The sequence below is a fragment of the Zingiber officinale genome, chromosome 9B, assembly GCF_018446385.1.
Source record: "Zingiber officinale cultivar Zhangliang chromosome 9B, Zo_v1.1, whole genome shotgun sequence".
Lineage (NCBI taxonomy): Eukaryota > Viridiplantae > Streptophyta > Magnoliopsida > Zingiberales > Zingiberaceae > Zingiber > Zingiber officinale.
In genome coordinates, this window is record NC_056003.1 from 2,985,436 (window position 1) to 3,007,013 (window position 21,578).

General features: G+C 39.8%; 3 protein-coding genes across 4 annotated transcripts in view; 2 read left to right on the plus strand and 1 right to left on the minus strand.

The window, feature by feature from the left end:
* The window catches only part of LOC122023820 (autophagy-related protein 9-like), a 28,666-nt gene extending 17,854 nt beyond the window's left edge, over positions 1-10,812 (plus strand). For both annotated transcript variants that reach the window (XM_042582187.1, XM_042582188.1), the window contains 6 exons: positions 6,513-6,692; positions 6,774-6,980; positions 8,384-8,461; positions 8,550-8,620; positions 8,710-8,817; positions 9,536-10,812. In XM_042582187.1, coding sequence (XP_042438121.1) covers positions 6,513-6,692; positions 6,774-6,980; positions 8,384-8,461; positions 8,550-8,620; positions 8,710-8,817; positions 9,536-10,445 — 1,554 coding nt within the window. In that variant the 3' untranslated portion in view covers positions 10,446-10,812. The remainder of the gene's footprint in view (positions 1-6,512; positions 6,693-6,773; positions 6,981-8,383; positions 8,462-8,549; positions 8,621-8,709; positions 8,818-9,535) is intronic.
* A 1,769-nt stretch (positions 10,813-12,581) lies between these two features.
* LOC122024075 lies at positions 12,582-15,074 on the minus strand. The gene is made up of 3 exons (XM_042582609.1): positions 14,831-15,074; positions 14,485-14,727; positions 12,582-14,410 (listed from the first exon to the last, which is right to left on the minus strand). Exon 3 carries the CDS (start codon positions 14,376-14,378, stop codon positions 12,963-12,965), a length of 1,416 nt encoding a protein of 471 aa, XP_042438543.1. The 5' UTR covers positions 14,379-14,410; positions 14,485-14,727; positions 14,831-15,074; the 3' UTR covers positions 12,582-12,962.
* A 135-nt stretch (positions 15,075-15,209) lies between these two features.
* On the plus strand, positions 15,210-18,161 carry LOC122023705. The gene is made up of 3 exons (XM_042581976.1): positions 15,210-15,599; positions 17,438-17,566; positions 17,804-18,161. Exons 1-3 carry the CDS (start codon positions 15,261-15,263, stop codon positions 17,957-17,959), a joined length of 624 nt encoding a protein of 207 aa, XP_042437910.1. The 5' UTR covers positions 15,210-15,260; the 3' UTR covers positions 17,960-18,161.
* The last annotated feature ends 3,417 nt before the right edge of the window (positions 18,162-21,578 follow it).

Below are 21,578 nucleotides of genomic sequence, written 5' to 3' on the forward strand. Positions count from 1 at the left end.
CGGAGCAGCCTTTCGGTGTCGTCGGAGCCTTTTCAGAGTAGCACTTGAATATGAAAGTCGTAGCAGCTGTTGTTGTGAAGCTCCTGGTCGAAGGCCTTTATATAGGCCCATTCCGGGCGCCTGGACCACGCCAGTCGACGTGACTCGGCCAGTCTCCGCGCTCCACCTCAGCTTTTGGATTAGTTTTTGGGTTCGGGGGCCCGAACCGCCTGGGTGCCCGCGGCACCCGCCTAGGCCAGCTGGTCCAGGCGCCCGAACTCCTCTTTTTCCAGCCTCTTCCCTGTAAAAAAGGAGTTAGTCCTGGGTAGAAAAAATAAGTATATTTTGCAAAATAGAGTTAGTCCAATTCAGTAAAATAGTAGTAATTAGATCTTGTCTCCCTGAGACCATGGTCCAATTCTGACCTAGCTAGATTTCAGCTTGGTATCAGGTCCTTCAGACCAGTCAACTCTACACACTTGATAAAGCCATTAGACCACAAAACACTCTAACTTTAATCCCCCTGTCATTCATTAAAACATGAGTTAGATCATTAGTGTAAATTGCACCAACATACCAGCTATAGTATCACATAGGATTTCACTTCAATAGCATACCCCCGAGGAATGGCAAGACGAACCAACAGAGAGATCCTCAGAGGACCCAGGGCTTGGCTTGACCACGTTGGAGGAAGTTGGACTGACGAATTACTGAACTTGTTATGGGCCTACCGCACCATGCCCAGAGAAGCCACCGGCATAACCTCGTTCCATTTAATATATAGAGGGGAGGATGTGGTGTCGGTCGATATAGGAATTGAGTCCGATCGGATGCAGCTCTACGACGATGAAAATCCCGAGCGGCGTCTTATAGAATTAGACTTAATTGATGAAATCAGGGATAGAACAATCGTTCGGAAGTAGAGCTACAATAGAAGGGTAATCTCGAGATCTTTCTAGGTCGGCGATTTAGTCTGGAAAAGAGTAAAGTCGGTCGATGACGTAGGCAAGCTGGAAGCCCCTTGGGTAGGACCATATAAAGTGATACAGAAGCTCAGTTCGGGGTTTAATTATTTACAAGATGAAAATGTGAGGAAACTTAATCGGTCATGGAGCGCGAACTATCTACAACCCTATTGGGCCGGATAGTAAGCGCGCAATTCAATTCATGTAAATTGTAAAGCTAATTGTTCTATGAATTTAGGAAAGTTTAAACGAAAATTCATTAAGTGTCAAAGACTCTCGACCCATTTAGGCGAGTTATAAGTTAGCGGTGCTCCCACGCCTCCAGACTCTTGAGTCGTTCGACCAAGTTATAAGCGAGTAGAGCCCTTGTGTCCAAATGTCAAAGACTCACGCGTCATTCGGCCATGTTATAAGTGAGCAAAGTCCTCACACCTAACTGTTATGAACTCTCAACCCGTTCGGGCGAGTTATAAGTGAGCGGTGCTCTCACGTCTTTGGACTCTTGAGCCATTCGACCAAGTTATAAGCGACTAAAGCTCTCGCGCCTAAGTGTTAAAGACTCGAGCATTGTTCAACTATGTTATAAGCAAGTTCAACCTTTGTTTTACGTATCACACGGACAAATAAAAAAGCCAAGTCTCCTACGCTAAGGATAAGTTAAAAGACGACAAGACTTTAGAACAGAGAACTCTAAAGCACCGAACGAACGCGCTTGGATTCATACTTAGAAAATTTTACAAAATGCCTTTGGCGGATTCAAGAAGTTGCTGATAAACTTATAGAAAAAACTACACAAGGTAGTCAAGCACATCTTCGGGGAGCGAATCCGAGATCTTCACCCTTTTATAATCTTGCTTGACAGCTCGGGGGAGAGGTAGCCGCCGTCCTTCAGTTGTTGGAGGGTCCCATTGATACCGTAGTCAAAGGGCAGAGAGTCCGGTTGGCGAACATTTCTTTGAATTCCAGGGAGCGAAGATACTTCGCCCTGAGAGATTTCAGCTGATCAGGCTTCTCCTCTTTGAAATTGTTGAGTGCGGCCTTAGACGCCTCCAACTCGGCCTTCAACAAGATTAGCTCGACGTCTTTCTCATCAATTACTCGTTTGTGCTCCCGAGTTGGAGCTCGCTCGCAGCCTGCTCGACGGTCTGGCTAACCTGCTCGGTCGCCAACGTAGCTTCTACTTCTTCAAGGTTCTTTGCCAGAACCCGAGCCTCCTTGTTTTTGATATCCAAGTCTTCAATGGCTCAAATCTTCCTGGCGTTGGCGGAATTAATCTTAGATTCAAAGTGATGAGCCTACTTGGTTAGCCGATTGAGCTGGAGAGCCTGATCATGATTCTTGTTCTTCTCCACGGTGAGGGCCCACATGGACCCAGTAGTTTCTCGGAGCTCGTGTCTAAGTCTTTCTTCAATTATGCCACCTCCGCAGTCAATTGCTTGACCCGAGCCCGTGAGGTGTCTGCTTGCCTAATCGGGGCTCGTAGTTGCTAGATCTCATGCTCAAGAAACGCCAGCCTCTGGCATATAGTTAAACTCTCCACCCAGAACTGCAAGCGGAAGAAGCTGGTTACTATTGACCGGGAAAAGTAAAGAAAAGATTTCGATAAACTTACCCCAGAGTGAAACCATCAGTAAGCGCCCCAAGCGGGATGGAGGTCGCTCGGGCCCTAGCGTCTACCCAGGTCTGCGTCAGGGGGCCTTGAATTTTGATGAGGTGCTCTGGGGAGCGCGGTTCGATGTCGTTTGGGTGGTGCCACTCATCGATGGGCAAGTAGATAATGGCCCTGATGCTTCTGTGGCTGCTCGGATCTGAAGGCTCTGAGGCGGCCGAGCCCTTGGACTTGGCCATGAGGGAGGAACGGATGATGGAAGTAGTGGCATCCGCGTCGACAGATAGGAGATCGGTGAAGCAAAATTTTCCCCTGATGGAGTTCGATCAGAAGAAGGGGGAGTTGGTAAGACAGCCTCCCCCTTGGGAAGTGTTGAGAAAAAAGTTTCATCGTGCTCGTACAGAGGTCAAAGAGTCTTTGCAGGAGCGGGGGCCTATAAAGCCGAAGTTGCCGAGTGGGAGGAAGACTCCGCTCGGTGTTGCTTGCGGCGCTGAATCAACGGCTCACCAGAGGTAGCCAATTTGGACGGGACTGCGACCAACACCATGGAGGGGTGCTCGGGCGGCAACTCGCTAGTATGAGTGGTTGTGTCGCTAGCCGCCACCTGGTTTCCCCTTGCTTTGCCGGTTGGCTCCTCAGAGTGCTTGACTAGGGTCGCGACTCTCTAGCTCGGCCACCCCTTGGCGTTGATGTCCACATCGGAGAGCCTGCACTTGTTGTTCAGCAATGCTCGGTTCATGATTTAATTTGCAAAAAAATAGAGAGAAATCAGTTATATTCAAAGATGATAGGAAGAAAAATGGCGTACCTAGATTGACGGGCAGTCGTGTGCGGATCGGGCTTAATCCGAACACATACAAAACTCCTTCCAGAAGCAACTTGTGTATGATTTTGATCGGCCAGACTTATGGCTGCTTGGAGGTAAGCCAACTGGCCTCGATATCTCCCGACCGGAGGAGGTTTGAACAACTCTATCTGCCACTCGGTCGGAAAGGCGGACCGATCGGGAAGACGAACGAAGAAGTGATGCTCCTTCCAGTGCTTATTCGAAGAGGGCATTTTGTCAAAATATACAGCGTCGGGCTTGGAAAAGGAAGGTGTTCGGCTTGGAAAGCTTCGGGTAATAGAAGTAGTGGAAAACGCGAGGCACAAGGGGAATCCCATACAGATGGAATAAAACAACCCTACACAGTAGTCTAAGGAATTAGTTACTAACTTAGGCAAGGGAATATGAAAATATCAACAAACTTCAGAAGGAATGACGATGGGTAATCGTCGGGAAAATGATAGGTTAGTTTTATTTGATCGACCTCATCACTATTAAAATCGAACTCAGTAGAGGTGTACCATAACCCGAGGACAGTGGAGGGTGAGAGGTAAGTTGTGCCATAGAATGAAAGAGGGAAATTAGGAAATCAAAGGGAGGAACAGGGGAGAAGCTTACTACTGAAAGATCGCCGACGATGAAGCAAGAGCAAAGAACAGAGGAGAAGAAGGCGAAGAATGACAAAGATAGGTGGTGAAGAGAGGACGTTACGAGCTTAAAAACCGTTCTACAGCCACCCTGGGTTGTCTAATCCAGGATTTTGGAATACGGAATTTGATCTAGGCCGTTGAATTCAAAGAGGCATCTTCACATTACAGTCAAATAGTTACCTGTCACATCATACATGCGGCGGCAAGGAGAAAGCGACACGTGGCATTCGTTTACAGACTGCATTAATGAGGAAGGAGAAGACATCATTAAAGGGCATATGACCAAACGTGCTTTGCGTTAATGGTTAGGAATTTAAATGGTTTTCGAGAAATTATGGTGACATCAACAACAATTAAAAGGCACTAGGGTGAGTGGTCGGAGTAGAGATCAGGAGGAAGTTAAAAAATGCTAAGTGTTGGCCATGATAGAGCCGAGCGACGGCTATAAACTCTTATACAGTGAGCATCATAGCCGAGCGGTGGTTATAAACTCTTGTGCCAGTGAATAGCATAGTTGAGTGACGGCTATAAACTCTTGTGCTAGTGAACAGTATAGTCGAGTGGCGGTTCTAAACCCCAATACAGTCGGTCGGAGGCAAGATATCTTTTTATAAAATAGCCTAGTGACATAGCTGGGCAGCGACTTTAAACTTGGGACGCCAAAGCGAGCCGAAAGAACATCAACGACAATAGTCGAGCAGCGGCTCAAAACCCTAGGATACACGGTGGGGAAGAAAAGAATTCCAGACCACACTAACTGTCAGTCAGACTTGCAACCTCCTTCGACTAGATTTGAGGGAAAGACTTGTAATACGGTGATAAAGAGGGACCCACCAAAGATAGGTCAAAGCAAGGAAGACCAGTTGACATGGAAGTCAAAGTCAAGGAAGGTGCCAATTTCGGCCGAGTGGACCAATTATGGCCCGACGGACGACATGACCGAACGGATGAGCAAGGCCAATCAGATAGCACAAAACTAAGAGAAATAGACAATGCATTCCCCAACCGCCGTCCGTGCTGAGTGAGCGGTGCGTGGGTAAAAGACGGCCCTCCGGCAACGGTGAAAGTCGAGCGGGGGGAGATTACTTTGTTTAGTACGATCGAGCTGGGGTGCCCTGGCCGAGCTGACGTCGATCGGCCTACAGGGGGACCCATCTACATATTTCCTCATACCCTTTTGGAGGTTTGTACCATTGACAATAGAGCATGTTCCGCAGACAAATCGTACTTTAGAAGTTTCCTATAGGATTTGCATGCTCACTTAATAAAAGGTGTGAGATACTTTTTGTCTTGTCTTTTCCTAGGACATTTTGGGAAAAGGGACCATGCTTTGAGATGCATGCGTGGACACTAGTGACACTATAAAAGGGGGGGTTCCCATCTACAGGCGGAGGTATGCACAACTGTATTATTCAACACGCTCTTTGTTTCAGCATTCTTACTATTCTTCACATCATTGGAAACTGACTTAAGCATCGGAGGACCAACGCCGGAAACCTTTTCTTGGCCCGACACTAATGCTTTTATATTGCAGGACCGCGTGGAGTCTTCGCACCGTTAACTTCCAAACCACATCCCCAGCTTGTCATCTTCTCCACTTTACAAGATAAACATCTAATCATCTTTTTTTGTCAACTGGATTTACCAACACATCACATCAAAATCCATTATCTCATGCAATTAGGTAAAATATCTTATAATCTATGATTATTTATCTAAAAGTGCTATCCAATACGACAAAAAAGGGGTAGGATCTCAATTGCAGAAATCATTGTTTGTCAAGGATCGTCTGCTTGAGCATATCGGAACTCATCTTTTGCTTCTCTAATTCTTGTTTCCATGGGCAGTTATAAGAGTCAAATCAAATCGATGGTTGGACTAGGAGAATAAATCCCCAAGAAATGGATCTTTTACCAGCACAAATGAACTCATACACCAGAATTGTGACAATCCAGGGTGAATTGATTTACTTGGCTGGCTTTTGGAAAATATCGACCTAGCAGAGTCACGGATAAATGTTCTAATCTTACCAGAGCCTATCTAAAGTCAAGAATACCCTTTTATATAAGCAAGATATATAAGAAAATTTGTCATTATTCATGACGGTTTGTCATTTTTGATAATCTGTTGATGTTGTATTTATCATATTTGATATTGGTTGGCACCACCTTTATGTCTTTGATCAGATTGTGCAAGTCTGGACTCCAAACTGTCTAAAGCCTACAGTAAAGGGTTTATAGTTCTCAGTAAGGACAAACCTTTTGGCACTCTTATTAACAAGAAATTACTTGTAAGTCATATGATTAGATGGCTTGAATTTCCTTCATCATACTAACCCATAGATGGCTTGAAGATAAAAGGTCTCACCAACTAAATTAGATCATCGGAAAACTTATTTGCATTGTATGCTGCAGTCCTAATGTGCTACAATTGCCTACAATGATTTCATTTTCTTTGCAATGACTATTTGAACAACTTTTCAGGTGGATCATTTGTTTATGCATCGATTAAACAACAGTGTGGTAGATGCTTCAAATTATTTAAAACAGTTTCCATCCCCTCTAATTTCCATATTAGCCAAATTTGTTTCTTTCGTGTCTGGAGGCTTTGCTGCAATTCTAATTATAATTGCTTTCTTGGATGAATCTCTACTTGAGGGTCAAGTAAGTTATCTATCTTGTGCTCTTTACTATGAATTTCAAGTCAATTATGAGAGTTTGATTTGTGCTTAAATGTGATTTCAGATATTTGGTCGCAATTTGTTTTGGTATGCTGCTGTTTTTGGAACTGTCACTGCCATCAGTCGAGCTGTTATAACAGATGAACTTCAAGCTCGTGACCCAGAAGGTGCAATGTCTCTTGTCGTCCAAAACACACATTATATGCCCAAGAAGTGGCGTGGAAGAGAAAATAGTGATGCTGTTCGTGCAGAATTTGAAACCCTGTTTCAGGTATCATACTTGTGCACCCTTATTTCTTGAACTATATTCTTTGTTATTTCCTTTTATACTAATCAATAAAGTTGTGATAGAAATGGCTTTTTTATCTTCAGAATTATAGTTGACTACAAGCAGGTGTTCTAAGTATCAAACAGTTGTTATTTTCTTCATATATGATTCTCCTTCTCATTAATACAGAAAATTTAAAATGGAAACATGCACGAGTTCGATAACTAAAACATTTTGCATTTGGGGTTAATTTCTGCATTTGTTAATGGTTCCAAACATTGATACTTACAAAAAAAAAAAGTCTCATCTACAACTCTAATTAGATATTGGTTTTTGGTTGATCTGCACATTCCTTAATTTGGAGGGTGTTTGAACTATACCTGCTAACCTGTCTTGCTGAGGCTAAACTTGACACAAATGAATGCATAGTTGTGCATTTGATTGTGATCTAATTGATTTATGTTATGCATCTGATCATATAGTGATGCAACAGATTTTCATTCGTTGTTCATTATTAACAGGGCAACAGATTTGCATCATTGTTCATTACAATAGGTTGAATTTCTTTAGCATATATTTTCTATGTTCTGCAAGTGCTGGAGCACAAAGAAATTCTTTTTAAGCTACAGCTCCCATGTGTTCACTGCCTATGAGTGGCTAAGATGCTATCTGATATATTATTAGTTTTGTGTTACATGAATTTGTTTCAGAATTATATTAGCTTTTCAAATATTATAAACCAATGTCTGAAGCAATTGATCTTTCCATTAACAGTAGGCTGCTATTAAAATATAGTTACATTTTTAGAAAGTGATAATTTTGAAAAGGCTAATCAATGAAACATCACAACCATATACAGAATAGTTTTTATATATATCATTATAAATGATCACATGCAATTAAAAACTAAAGATTTCAAGACATTTTAAGAACAGGTACCTAAGCCTCCTTAAAAATTGATACGTAAAATTGTTAGCATCAATGATGAACTTCTTGTTTGCTATAGCAGGAGAGAATATAGGAGATGAAAAGAAAGGTCATGAGTGACATCTTTTGTTGATTGCAGGCAGAGATGGACTTTAATTTTTAGTTTGACAATATTAGTTGACTCAAGCTCTAACTTTCCTTTGATTGTGTGAGGGAATCTATGATTAAAAACATATGCGGTCTCCATCTATATTGCGGATTATATAATTTCTCATCTGAGACCATATCAGGAACTGATATACGATGATAGTGTGTGGCGTCTATTAGGTGCGGTGAACTGCTGCATATGCATGTGCATAAATGGACTAGTTTACTAATAACAATGCGTATAGAACATTTGAATTTCTTTAAATCTTAGCTGCTTTAAGTTTCTGATTGGAGCATTGAAAAGTTTTCTTATTTGGTTCCTTCTAGTGCAGTACACTGGGATGATGCTACTGGAAGAGATGGCATCCATTTTCGTTACTCCTTATTTGCTCATATTTGTTGTGCCGAAGGTAAAATTTGGCTTGACATTCATCACTTGCATTATAAGATCATATGCAACTTATTAAATATATACATGTATTTTTTACTGAGACGCAGCATGTTGATGACATTTTGCAATTTATTTCAAATTTCACGGTGTATGTTCATGGAGTTGGTGATGTATGCAGGTTAGTCATTGTACTGATGTCTATTATTTTTTCATTAAAGGTTATAGTGCTTGCTCATGAACTTTATTTTTTCTTTTATCTACATGCAGCTTTAGTTCGTTTGACTTCCAAAACCACGGAAACAGGAATTATGCTTCACCTTCTAATGCAGAGCAAGATAAGAGTTCTCAGGGCAAAATGGAAAAGTCATTTTTGAGGTACGTTTTCCTGAGGGTATGACTTGTTATCTAATATGTCCTTTCCAAGAACTTCTTATCGTGTGGGACAGAATTAAACTATCATCTACTCAAGTTTACTTCTATTTCACAAAGATGTTCATTGGAGAAACATAATGTGTTGTAGAATTCTAAATATCGTATGACATGTTTGATGTTGTAGAATTAGAGGAAGAATTAAATCAGTGTTCCTTTGGGATTTTGTTCCCTTGTTAGGTTGCCAGTTGATTGAGGTTGAAGGTAATTTGTTCATCCTGAGAGTAGGAGAATGACCATCGAGACTTCTAATACCTGAAATCATCAGGACACCTTTCATTCATATACCTTGCTTCTATTACCTAAAACCTTATCTTATCAAATGACATTGTTTTTATTTGACAAAGAGTAAAGGCTTGATACCAACAATTTTCCCTTCCAACTTTGTGTGGCTGACTTACCTATTCCACACAGACTGAATTGAACTAGATCACAAATAATTATTAATTCATTACTTATGAAACCAAATATGGAAATGGAAATAAACATCCATTTGTGATTCCTTTTCATTCAGTTTTCCTATTCAACTTCATTTCATATCCATGCTATCATTACAAGCATTTTCAGATACTGTTGAGAGGTTGTTGCAACGATGCCTTACTCTGTGATACAGCAAACATTCATCTCATTTCTTTATCTACATTTAATTCATGTTCTTCTGCAGCTTCAAGAGCACCTATCCATATTGGGAACCTGACATGCATGGCCATCAATTCCTGTCCAATCTTCACAAATTTAGGGAAAGGCAGACCCACCTTGCCTACTCCCGAGCTATTCAGGATAACACATCAGATCATCCATGGGACTCCATGTTCAGATGGAACGACAAACGTGAACTAACACAGAGATTCCTCTCAAGGGAAGTGCAGCAAAACACCCAGGGAATGTCTCCTCGTCACAACCTTGATTATTTGTTGTCAATGAATCCTAGTCAAAGGACTCATCCGTATATCCTGGATTGGTATTACACAACCATCTTGCTCAATCCAGCTAGCATTTCGACTGACTTCCATCCATCTGCCAAAGAAGAGATAGCCAGACCATCAGATTCTATGTGGTCACTGCAGAATAAACAATTAAGTGAAATTGTAGATACAGCCTGGCAATCTCAATTCTCAGATAGACTCCAAAGTCATATGGAGGCCTCTACATCCAGACCTTTATTCAGGGAGGACTATGATCTTCGACACCCAGTTTTGGAGCCTCACAATATGAACCATTGGTGGAATCGATCTGGCCCTCAGTTATCCGTTCCACAGACAAGTTTTATGGAGCCCCCAACCTTTGGTGAGCAACACCTGAATTTCCACCATGATAATGGATCTGAAAGAAGCGAGGAGCAAGCAAAGTCTGATGTTGCTGCCGACGATGAGTGGGAAGCCCCTAACTCCATGTTCAAGACAATGTACATCAACAACTCTGATAACGATGAGGCATTCAATCTTCATTTTACAGATGAAATAGGCCAGAGTTCTATTGTGGAGACCACTAATCATGATGTTATGCCATCCGTGAGCATTCCCGTGAGAATAATACCAAGCAGCAATGATCCAGTGTGGTTCAGAGGAAAATGATATCTAACATTGACGGAAGACATGGTGGAGCTATATTATACAATTCTTGGGGGACAGAGGAAATATTGAGAGTTGACTGGTGTACTAGTGGTATAGAAATGTGATTCTTTTGTAGATAATATTATTCGTTGGTTGGAATACCAGAAACTCTCGACTCTGTAAGGAACCATGTAATCAGACTTGGAAGGTGTTTAGCAAATTACATTGGATTACAAGTGCTGTATCAAACAATTACATTGGTCCTGTATGGCTTTTAGAATGTTTCCTCCCAGGCTCTGTTGGGTAAGCAGAAAACAATTCTGAAATGGAATGATTCATTTCAGATTCAACTGCTTCTAATATTAAAAGCATTTATTATGATTCTTTATGTTTTCATTTTATTTCATAATCCAACTAAGTTTCTCTCTAATCTATTCTCATTCTTATTCAAATTTCCATTCTATTCTATTCTATCCTATTCATTCATGTGTACCAAAAACAGTTTCCAGTTTAAAAGTTTATATTTTTTTAAAACATATAATTTTTTATTTTGAAGATTATAAGACACATTGATGATGACAAACTTACTTCTTGATCTTTGATGTATTTACCTAATTTCATCCAAAGAAAAATTACAGTCCTGACTGTTATCATACAATTATACTTGGATAAAATTTAAATTGATTCTGGTGCCCAAACAACTACAAATCTATAACTAAATCCACAAGTGCATGATCAATAATCTTAAACAGAAATCCAATCATCTACAGCCGTAACGTGAATTCTGTTGTCAGTTCATTTGATCCATGAAAGGAAGCATCTTCAAAAATTACATGAGTTCTATGTATTTGCACTTTCTGATTTGCTATTTCTCTTTTCTAGATACGTTAACTTAAAGAACACCCTAAGTTATTCTAATATTATTTATGCTAATATACCAAGGATCATGCGATATATTTACTTCAAAATCAATTTTTTAAAAAAAAAATAATTTTAGCCACCTGATTAATTTAAAATTGACACGTCATTAACTCTGAAGGTATAATGACTAAGAGATAAGTGCGAATACTTTCACAATACTAAAAATATGAGATTATCCTTAAACATTTTCTTAAATTGAATAAAGAGTTGGATCATGGATGTTCACCATTCCAAGAAGCTTGGGGAATGGTAAGAAGACGGAGCAAGGATTTGAGTGTGAGTATCCAAGGATACGAGTTGAATAGATATAGCCTGGTTGATACAGTGCCGGCAGAATATCTTCTCAATTTTTCAGATATTTAATAATTAAATTTCAATTTTGATAAATTAATAAAATAATTTCCGTTAATAACGGATCGTCCACTATGAATATTTTCTAATTTATATTGATAGGAAAAATTTTAATGAGATGGAGACGAATCAGTATAAATTAAATATCTAATTTATATTGGTAGTCAATAAAAAATTCCAGTATAAATTAAATATCTGATGTCAAACTTAAAGAATAGAGACGTCATTAAAAAAAACCTATTTATCAATTTACAAGCTCAAGGCCACGTCCCGATAAGAACTTTAAGTCAATTCCTAGAACCATTTAATTGCAGTCAAGTTTTTTTTTTCTAGATTGAAAAGATAATATAGAAATTGACAAGCTCAAGGCCACGTCCCGTTAAGAACTTTAAGTCAATTCCTAGAACCAATTAATTGCAGTCTTCTGGAACAGCTGACTCATTGGTTCACCAATTACCCTTTTGGTACCTTTAAATTATGGTCACAGAAAAAATAAAGGCCTCTCAATTTAAGAAAACCGTATTAAAAGTTTTGTTTTCATCAATTGCTTTGTGAAAAAAAAAAGAAACTTGTTAAGGTCTGGCCAACAAGGATGAGTATAAGACTTGGCATATTTATGAACAGAGAGCTATCGACATTCAACAATATGCTAGCCTCAGCATCATATTCTGAATTACATGTAGTATGAAGATCTAAGTTAAAACTGCTAAAACGAAGCTTAATTGCCATATGAGAAAGGTCATGGAGTGCAACAAAAAAAAGAGATTGGCAAGTTCAATCTGATTTTGAAACTTTCACTAGCACTTACGAACCAAATGGTGTTGTTAGCATTATATAAAAGGAGATCAATGTGGACTGCAATAAGGATAGTAAGCGCACAAGCAATGATAGAAAACTATTTTTCAACACTATAATCTCCTTGAAGCACAAAATATTACAGCTTAACAGCAACTCTGCTTTATTAACAACACTGATTACGACAGTAATGTGTTATTTGGCATTCTAGCGATCTAATGTGTATCAACTAAATCAAATCGAAATAGAATGCAGCTGAACTTACACAAGGAAGCTGCAATAGAGTTGTGCAGACACCGTTGCACTTTTTCTCTTCATTGCTAACTGTGGAATGCTGCTTCCAACAGACATTTCCCCCAAAGTGATGATCCAGAGGAAGAAAATCCACTAAAATGTCTTCTTCACTTGCTGATATCATTTAGTCTGGAGTCATGACTAGAAATTTCCAGTCGAGAAACTTCAAGATGACCCTTAAGACAAACCAAAGATGCCTCTCCCAAAATAATGTGTGTTTTTTCTCCTAACCTTACTCGTACTTCTTCTACTGCTTCTCAGTGGAGTGAGGTAGAAGCGTAGGAGTCCATAGTCAAGGTTACCTGGAGAAGAATAATGGACACTTCGGCTACGGCCAAGCTTGAATTCATTTTTCATTCGCCGTTCAGACTTCATATCAGCATTAGCGGCATTCATACTTCGACATATACTATGATTCACTCTAAAAGAACCACCAGAACCACTATTTTGCAATACACCACTATTTTCCATGCTTTCCACGTTAGTACTCTTACGTCCATACCAGGTCTCTGATGCAGACCTCTCCAATATATGATCACGCTTTTTTACCAAGTCCCGGAAAGAATTACCTATATTCCAATCCCAAACCTTGCTCAATCGGCGAGACTTTTTCCCTCTAATTCTTGAGACGTCGTCCCCTGGTTGAGATGCTTCATAAAGTCTCTCAACAGAAAGAGTTTGTATGATGCCATCAGAGGAAATGGATTTCTCATCAGCCGTAGCCACATTAGTAGTAACTTTGCATCTGCCAATGCCACCAATAGTTTGGTTGCATTTTCCAGTGGTTTCACCATGCATGTCTCTCTTAATTCTTGTCAAATCATGGTCCCGTTCTTCACGGCAAGAAAATGAACATGCCAACGCCCTGCTCACCATTGAACCATCCCATGAATGTCTAGGAGGGTCCCAGGAGTTCCTGCTCGAATTATGACATAACATCCAGTCACAAGATTGCCGTAAGTTAAGATTGCTTTCTGACTGATTATCCTCAGACACACAACTAGTTTTACCATCGGGCATTTCTTCCTTCTTTGAAATGCTCCTTGTTCTCCATGAAAATCCCTTCTTTGCAGATATCAATTTGAGCCAAAGAGTTACACCTCCATTCTTTTGCTTCCTCTTTTCGGAGTCACTGATCTCTTTGGCAATATAAGCACTAATAGTAATCCCTTCATAAGAATTGGCATCATTCTCCATCATCTTAGTTCCTCCACAAGAGCTGATTTTGACGTTAGCATCCTTAGAGCAATTGCCATCATCAGTGCAAATTTCAAATTCACAAGCATTTGAAGTCGATGGCAAAGTTTTGTCTGGCACACGACGTATAGTTCCGTCAACATCCAAATCATCGCCCAGTTGAAACAAATATTGGAGAGTCTTTCTAGTCCTGATTTCACTAGTTTTACTCTTGACATCAGGAACTACCCCTGGGATCTCAACTATTTCACTCTGTGTGTCTCTAGGCTCTTCCACACTCTGTTCAGCAGTTCCTACATTTGACAACCTCTCAACCAAGCAAGTCGGACAGAACCCAATGAAGAGCTGAGCCGGATGTCTGACACACCTAGAGAGGTTATCATTTTCCAGGTTCATCTTTACAAAACACTTAACTCCAAAGTAGTGAACTAGGGAACAAGCATCAGATTAAGTTAGTGAAGCCAAAATCTCAACTTATTACCAATGAAGGGGAGAGGAATACCCTTGCTAAAGAAAGTTACGGGCAGAAATACGATGAACACTCAAGTTCTGAACGGCATTGCAGCAAAAAAGGCTCCCCGAATCATTTTTTCCAAAATGGAACAGCAATCTTGCAAATCAAATATCAGAATCGGTTGAATGAAAATTTTGAATAAGAAGAAGCTCTAGAGGAACTAAGCAACGGAGAACCCCAAATTTCCAATCCTATTAAAAGGATCTCAAATGCAGTCGAAGCCAAAGAAACCTACGAGAATCACATCCAACAGGAAACCGACATTCAGTTCGTACTGCTCAAAGCAAATTGCAACCCTAGATCAGAACAATGCCGGAAAAGGAGCGAAACGTACCCTAGATCGACGGATTTCGAATAGACATTCGGGAACAACTACAAAACTCAGCGCGGATTCAAGCTCCAGCAAACATCTTTTCAGCAATCGACAGAAAGAAACGAAGTCATGTCGCCGAATCCGATGGAATCTCCTCGAAAATTGATGCAAAAGTCTCTGAATCGCAGCCTTTCCCACGCGCACGGGGAAACCCTAGAAGGAAGCGAAGCCTGAAACCGCCCCAATCAGGACAATGCCCAAAACCCCAACTTGGGAAAACCGTCGACATTTGGCATATGACTAATTTACCCTCGTTCGTCTCGCACAATAGCGGAATAGCCACTGCGGTTTATGACGTCGAAATTATGATTAAGGTTCCATGTTCGAAGAGTAGCCCATAAAAGGTATCCTCGCCTTCGCCTTCCCGTTCAATGTTGGTGCTTTCGGATCAATGGGGACGAACCGGCCTCTCGCGCTCACCCTTCGAGCTCGCCGCCTCCGCCTCCTCCTCCTTCTCCTCGTCTTTCTGTGTTTGTCTCTGTTGCTGGGATATGCGGAGGGTGGGAAGAAGAAGGTGAGCATCCCTGATGACCTCGACGACGTGGTGGACGACGAGGAGGACGAGGATTGGAAGCGATGGGGCCAGAAGAGGACGACCAAGGCCGACCTCCAGCCGCCGCCGGACTTCTCCAGAATGAGCCCCTCAGAGATCCAGGCGGAGATAATGAAGCGCCACACCGGCCCTTCCCTTGGCTTCGTCAAGCTCCGGCCGGGCGTTCCCCGCTCCTCGGTACCACCAATTAAGCCCATGAGTCGACATTCTTTTACCTTTATTTTCTATTTTTCACAGAAAAATTAGCCATTTAAGGTGATTTTCCTTGAGATCTTTGGTTCAGTTATGCTTAGTTCCGACCTAGGCAGGTATCTGAATGACTGAATCAGTGTTTAGATATCGAATACTGTCGCTGCCTCTCTCCTGCGCAAGCCAACTTGACGAATGCATTAGTAGACAAATCAAACTATATTTCACCACGCCCTAGTTGGATACTAGATGTTACATAATGAACTCAATTCCCCTTGTTCATTTTAGTGCACGATTTTCTCTCCTCTTATTCCTGATTTTGTCATTGTGGCACACATTCGTGTCGATCAAGGCTTATCATCTTCCACTACATGGTTGAGAGCAAGTTAATAGACTTTCATTTTATTGTTCATCATACTCATTTTCGTCTTTACATCGACCATCTTGCCGAAACCCTTGTTTGTCTGGGGAAGCTCATTACTAGGAAGGGGATGGGGACAACATCAACCTGACGTGAGATATATTCTGTTGTGGCTAGAAGATGGTGATCTCATCTGTGGATTCCATGTTTGTTTAAATCTGATTTTTTTTTTTTTTTGATGCAATGTATGTTTACCTGCTGCATGAAGTGAACAAATACATCACCCCTTGATCTTCCAATATTGTTCTAGGAGGAAGTCCCAGTCAATATTGTTGAATGCTTTCAAGTCGAGTCTGATCATAGCTATGCCTTAGTGCGTGTCTTTACAGGAGCAGATGGTTTTGTGTGGCACAGTCAAGCAACAAACATATCTAGATCATCTACTTATGAAGACACACTTAGATGGTAGAACAAGTTGATGGATTACAATTGTTGTTTGGTTTTGGAACACCTTAGAATGTTTTGGGCTAACCATTAAGATAATTGCACGAAATTCAGATATCTTGGATCCTTCAATTTTTTGGATGAGGGATATGAAAGCTTCATCGAAACATATCCAATTCAGTCATGCTGTATCGTCAATACTAAGTTTGCACCCATTGTATCCCAATAAGTTGGTCGAAGAGGATGGATCCATCTGTTCTCTCATGACTCGTATCATGGATGGATTCCTTAGTCCCAGTCAACAGCAATCAAAATTAAGTTCCATTGGAGGATGGTCCAAGAGAATTGTCCAGTTTGGCTTTAATCTTGGTCTCTGAAATTCACAGTAACAGCAACCAAAATTAAGTTCCTTTGTACGATGGTCCAAGAGAATTGCCCAGTTTGGCTTTAATCTTGGTCTCTGATATTCACAGTAAATGCCTTGAAAATGATTGTGGAAGTTATCAAAATTCGTTCCTGTGTGGCCCAACAATACTGCCCTCAAAATTGTGCCTACTGTTTTGACTTTTTCCTTTTTTTGTTCAATTTTGATATTATGGAAGAAACTGGTGCTCCTATCCCATTTTCTCCTTAACATGCTTTCATAATATCTAGCAGAAGTTTTCAACCTCATAAATTTTGTCAGGTAGAACTTTCATATTGATCAAAATTGTGCATCAGTGTAGGTGTGCTCTAGTGATTCTGATATACAAGAAAGTTTATTGATGTTATTTGTATCTTGCCATGGTATTTGCTCTTTGACTCCTGATAAATATGAACTGTATAATCATCAGTGCCAAGAAGAAGACCTTCAGTTTAAATTCACCTGAATGATATATAACCAATTTATAATTGTTGTTTCATATTTATGTTCATCCCCTGATCATACTCAAAACATCCATATTTATGGTTCAGTTCTATTTATACTCAAAACAGCCATCTTTATGGTTTTTCAGTACTGATCAATTTATAAATCATTCAGGATGAGGTGCCAGTAATTGCTATGAGATGGAGCAAGGTTCTGAGAACTGGAGCTGTGGAGGTCAAGTTTATGGCTGTTGACCGCAATACCATCATGTTTACAATGGAAAGAGGCCAAGATTTGGAAGAGGTGAATGCCTCTCTCAACTTCTTTATTTGCTTATACTAATTAAGCAAGACTTAAGCATGAAAAAAATATTAGAAACCTGGACTGGTTCAGTATGCTTAGGTTGGTTTTGAATTGGTGAATGCCATCTCTATTCCTTTTTTTCATGATAAGAGTTTTTAAGATTATGAATATTTTTGTTTCATTTCTTTTTTGAGTTGTACCATCATTGACTGATTTCTGCTGGTCCCTTTTTTCTAGTTGAAAGAATTTGTTTTGAGCCAGCCAGAAGCATATGAGATGAAGGTTGGGGAACAGCTATATCGAAGAGCTGGTGATCCTCCACTCGATGAAGTGGTTGCTAGTTTGCACAAGGAAGCTGAAGCCAAAGACTCAGGTGAGCATGATGAGCTGTGAAGTTGTCACCGTGACAATTAAAAGAAGAGGGGAAAACAAATCAGTTTAGACGTGCAGTGTAGCAATTTGATACCATTTTTAAAATGTTTTTGTGCTGTCTTCCTTTCATTCTGTTAATTGACTGGCAGCTGTGGGAACCCTGAGAAATGCTATGAAAAACAGATGTCTATTGCCATTCAGTTACTACATGTTTGGGCAGATATAGGGAGTGTGGAAGAGGAAGAACTCATTGCTTGAGTTCGAACTGACCATCGACATTGTCGAACTCATTTGAGCTTGTATATACATTGTTTGTTGACCTCACGTAAGCTCTGGATTTGTCTATAGTCTTCCAAGGCCAACTTTGCAATATCCTATTGGCCCTTTTGAGGCTTTGGCATTTGTTTCTGTCCTCTTACACCTTCGACCTCACCGAGCATGCACAGACGAAGATAGGAGTGTAATTTCCTTCTAATGCCCCACAGAAGTACTTGGCAGGTGAAATGGCCACTTCGAGGGTCCCTCCAGATAGTCCTATTGTCCAGAAGGATGATAAATCATGGAGGATTTTACCCAATAACAATACATCTGCTGTAAAAAGGTAAAATCGTTTGCTCCAGGGCTTCCGTCGTACTCAACCCAAAGTTATTACGAAAGAGATAAATCATGATAACCGAGAAAACAAGTGGTGGGTGGGGTGAGATACACAGGGTCTAGAGATTTATGTTAAGATATCCTTATGGTTCGACCCCGTATTTTCAATTGCAAACGTAACTACCACTTATCATCTCGGATAATCTCGTGAGATTTACCCAATAACAATACATGCAAGAATATGGAGTGAAGCAATCAACAGAATATTCCACCCTCATTGAAAATTAAGCTTAGGCCTATTAACAATAATATTGTTACATGAATGAATTGTGCTAGCTATGAGAACGAACCCATAGGAATACTTATATTTAGGTGTATTTATATTTAGGTGACGTTTGGTTAAATGATAGGTATGATTATAAATATGGATTTGATAGTATAGTGGAATGAGAATGAAAATGAACTCCACCTAGTTATATGGGTTTGATTGATTCTCATAAATCTAATAATCATTCCCAAATTATTATTCCCAAATCCATAATCTAAATACTATTTTTTACTATCATTTTATTCTCTCATTTTTAAATTCATCAACTAAACACCCCTAAATTAGTGGACTGTTCTTCGCCAGATATGGTCAGGTAAACCGTATATAGTGAGGAATGTGCCTTATTATGTTATTTTTCTTCCCCTTCCTTTTCTCTTCCACTAAAATATACATTTTTTTATAGATTTTTCATGTAAACTTAATATATTATTAAAAAAATCAAATAAATTCATAAAAAATGCTTACCTTTACAATTGATCCTTGTATTCTTAAAAAACTAAGAATATAACTCTGCAAGAGAATCGAATATTGTTGAATGGATTAATGGTCCAATCTTTTACCGTCGTATTGTGTCCAAGGGTAATTTAATATTATATATATTTTTTTATACTAAGTATCTTGAATAAACAGTCGGTAATTAGCACATCTAACTTTTTAAATTGATCAAAAAATACATACTATTTTGATATTTATCAAAAAAACAAAAAAAAAAATTATCTTTTCAAATGCATTTCTCATTCTACCCTCCTGATAAATTTAACTTTTTATATATTTTTTTTCTCAATCATTTTCCTCTCTTCTCCTTCCTTTTTCCTATGGATGTAACTTTTTGTTTATTTTTCTTTCTTCCCTCTTTTCTTTCTTCCCTCTTTGCATGGATGAATAACATTTTACAAGGTTTAATTGATTTTTTTTATAACATTTAAATATATTGGAGAGGCCATATCAGGCGAAACGTAGAAAATTTTGATAATTCTTCTTTATTATATTTTAACACCTCCGAAAAGTCAAAATAAATAATGAATAGCATATTTTAACTCCTTGCAATCCCAAAAATTTACAAAAATTAAAATGGGTGCAATCAAAACTCTCTAGGTCCATCAGTGTGTTTTGGCCAAAGATGTTAAAATATAATAAGCAAGAATCACTAAAATTCTCTAGGTTGGACTTGATATGAAATGATATTAGGCCCTATGTTGAGAATTTTGGTAATTCTTCCTTATTACATTTTAAAACCTCCGAGAAACCAAAATAAATAATTGATAACATATTTGAACTTCTTACAACCCCAGAAATCCATAGGAACTGAAATGGGTGCAATTGGAGCTCTCTCGGTCCATTAGTGGACAATGAGACCAAAACCTACTAATGGACTTAGAGAGCTTCGATTGCACCCATTTTAGTTTCTGTGGATTTATGGGGTTGCAAGGAATTCAAATAGGTTATCCGTTGTTTATTTAGGCTTCTCTAAATATATTTAAATGTTATAAAAAAAGCAATTAAACCTTATAAAATGTTATTCATATGTTATTCATCTATGAAAGAGGGAAGAAAGATAAGAGAGAAAAGAAAAAATAAGCGAGAAGTTGTATGCATAGTGTTAGTACCCCCAAGATAATTTTGATATGATTAACCAAGTCAGGTTAGGTGTTGTTGATTTTTAACCCTGTGTCTAAGTGTGCAAGAACTTAGGAGCACAGGAAGTCGAGCGAAAGACGGAACTAGCGAGAAGGACGGCACGAGAGAGAGCCGACGGGCTCGGTGCGTCTGAGAGAGGAGGTGCTGCCGAAGAGTACGCGGGCGGACAAGAAGGAGGCACGCAACATTCCCAAGGGACAACAAGCCAGAGCGGAAGATTGCTCGAAGGCCGGAAGTTGGGTTCAGGTGAGCCCTATTCCAGATAGCCAAGATCACCCAAGCGAGCAAAATCGGAGCGGAAGATTGCTCGAAGGCCGGAGTTAGGTTTGGGTGAGCCCTATTCCTGATAGTCGAGATCACCCAAGCGAGCGGAGTCAGAGCGGAAGACCAAGACCAAGGTGAGCTGAACCGGAGCGGCGGCGAGTCCGGGCGCTCGAATCAGGATTTTTATCCGGATCACGTCAAACGCGATCCGTTGCGACGGGGATCAAGTTTTATCCCCCTCTAGGTGCCCCGACCAGGGCTATAAATACAGTCCTGGTCCCAAAAGCTTAAAAATAATACTTGAGAATACTTGTAAACGATTTCTTTTATCTAACTTCATATTTTGAGTACTTCAACTGCTGTAAAGAGGCTTCTCCGCCTAAAGGATAATTTAGTGCGTTTTTCATCTTTCTTGAATTAACAACCTCTCCGGTTTTAACCAAGTAATTTATTTATGTCTCTTCTTTTTAGTTTTCGTCTTTTAAATTAATTTTATGCAAGTGTTAATTATTAAGTTATAAACTTCAGGGAAGGTTTTTTGTTTTTGTTTGTAGGACTATTCATCTCCCTCTAGCTAGCCACCAAGGATCCTAACACATATAAGAGAGAAAAGAGAAGAGAGAGAAAAATGATTGAGAAAAAAAATGTAAAAAAAAGTTAGATTTATCAGGAGGGTAGAACTGGAAGTGCACTTAAAAAAGTGCTCCCTTTTGTAAATACCAAAGTGACCCCTTATGTAAATATCAAAGTGACATACGCCTTTTGATCAATTCAGAAACTTAGATGCACCATTTGGTAAATTACAGTATATAGTTT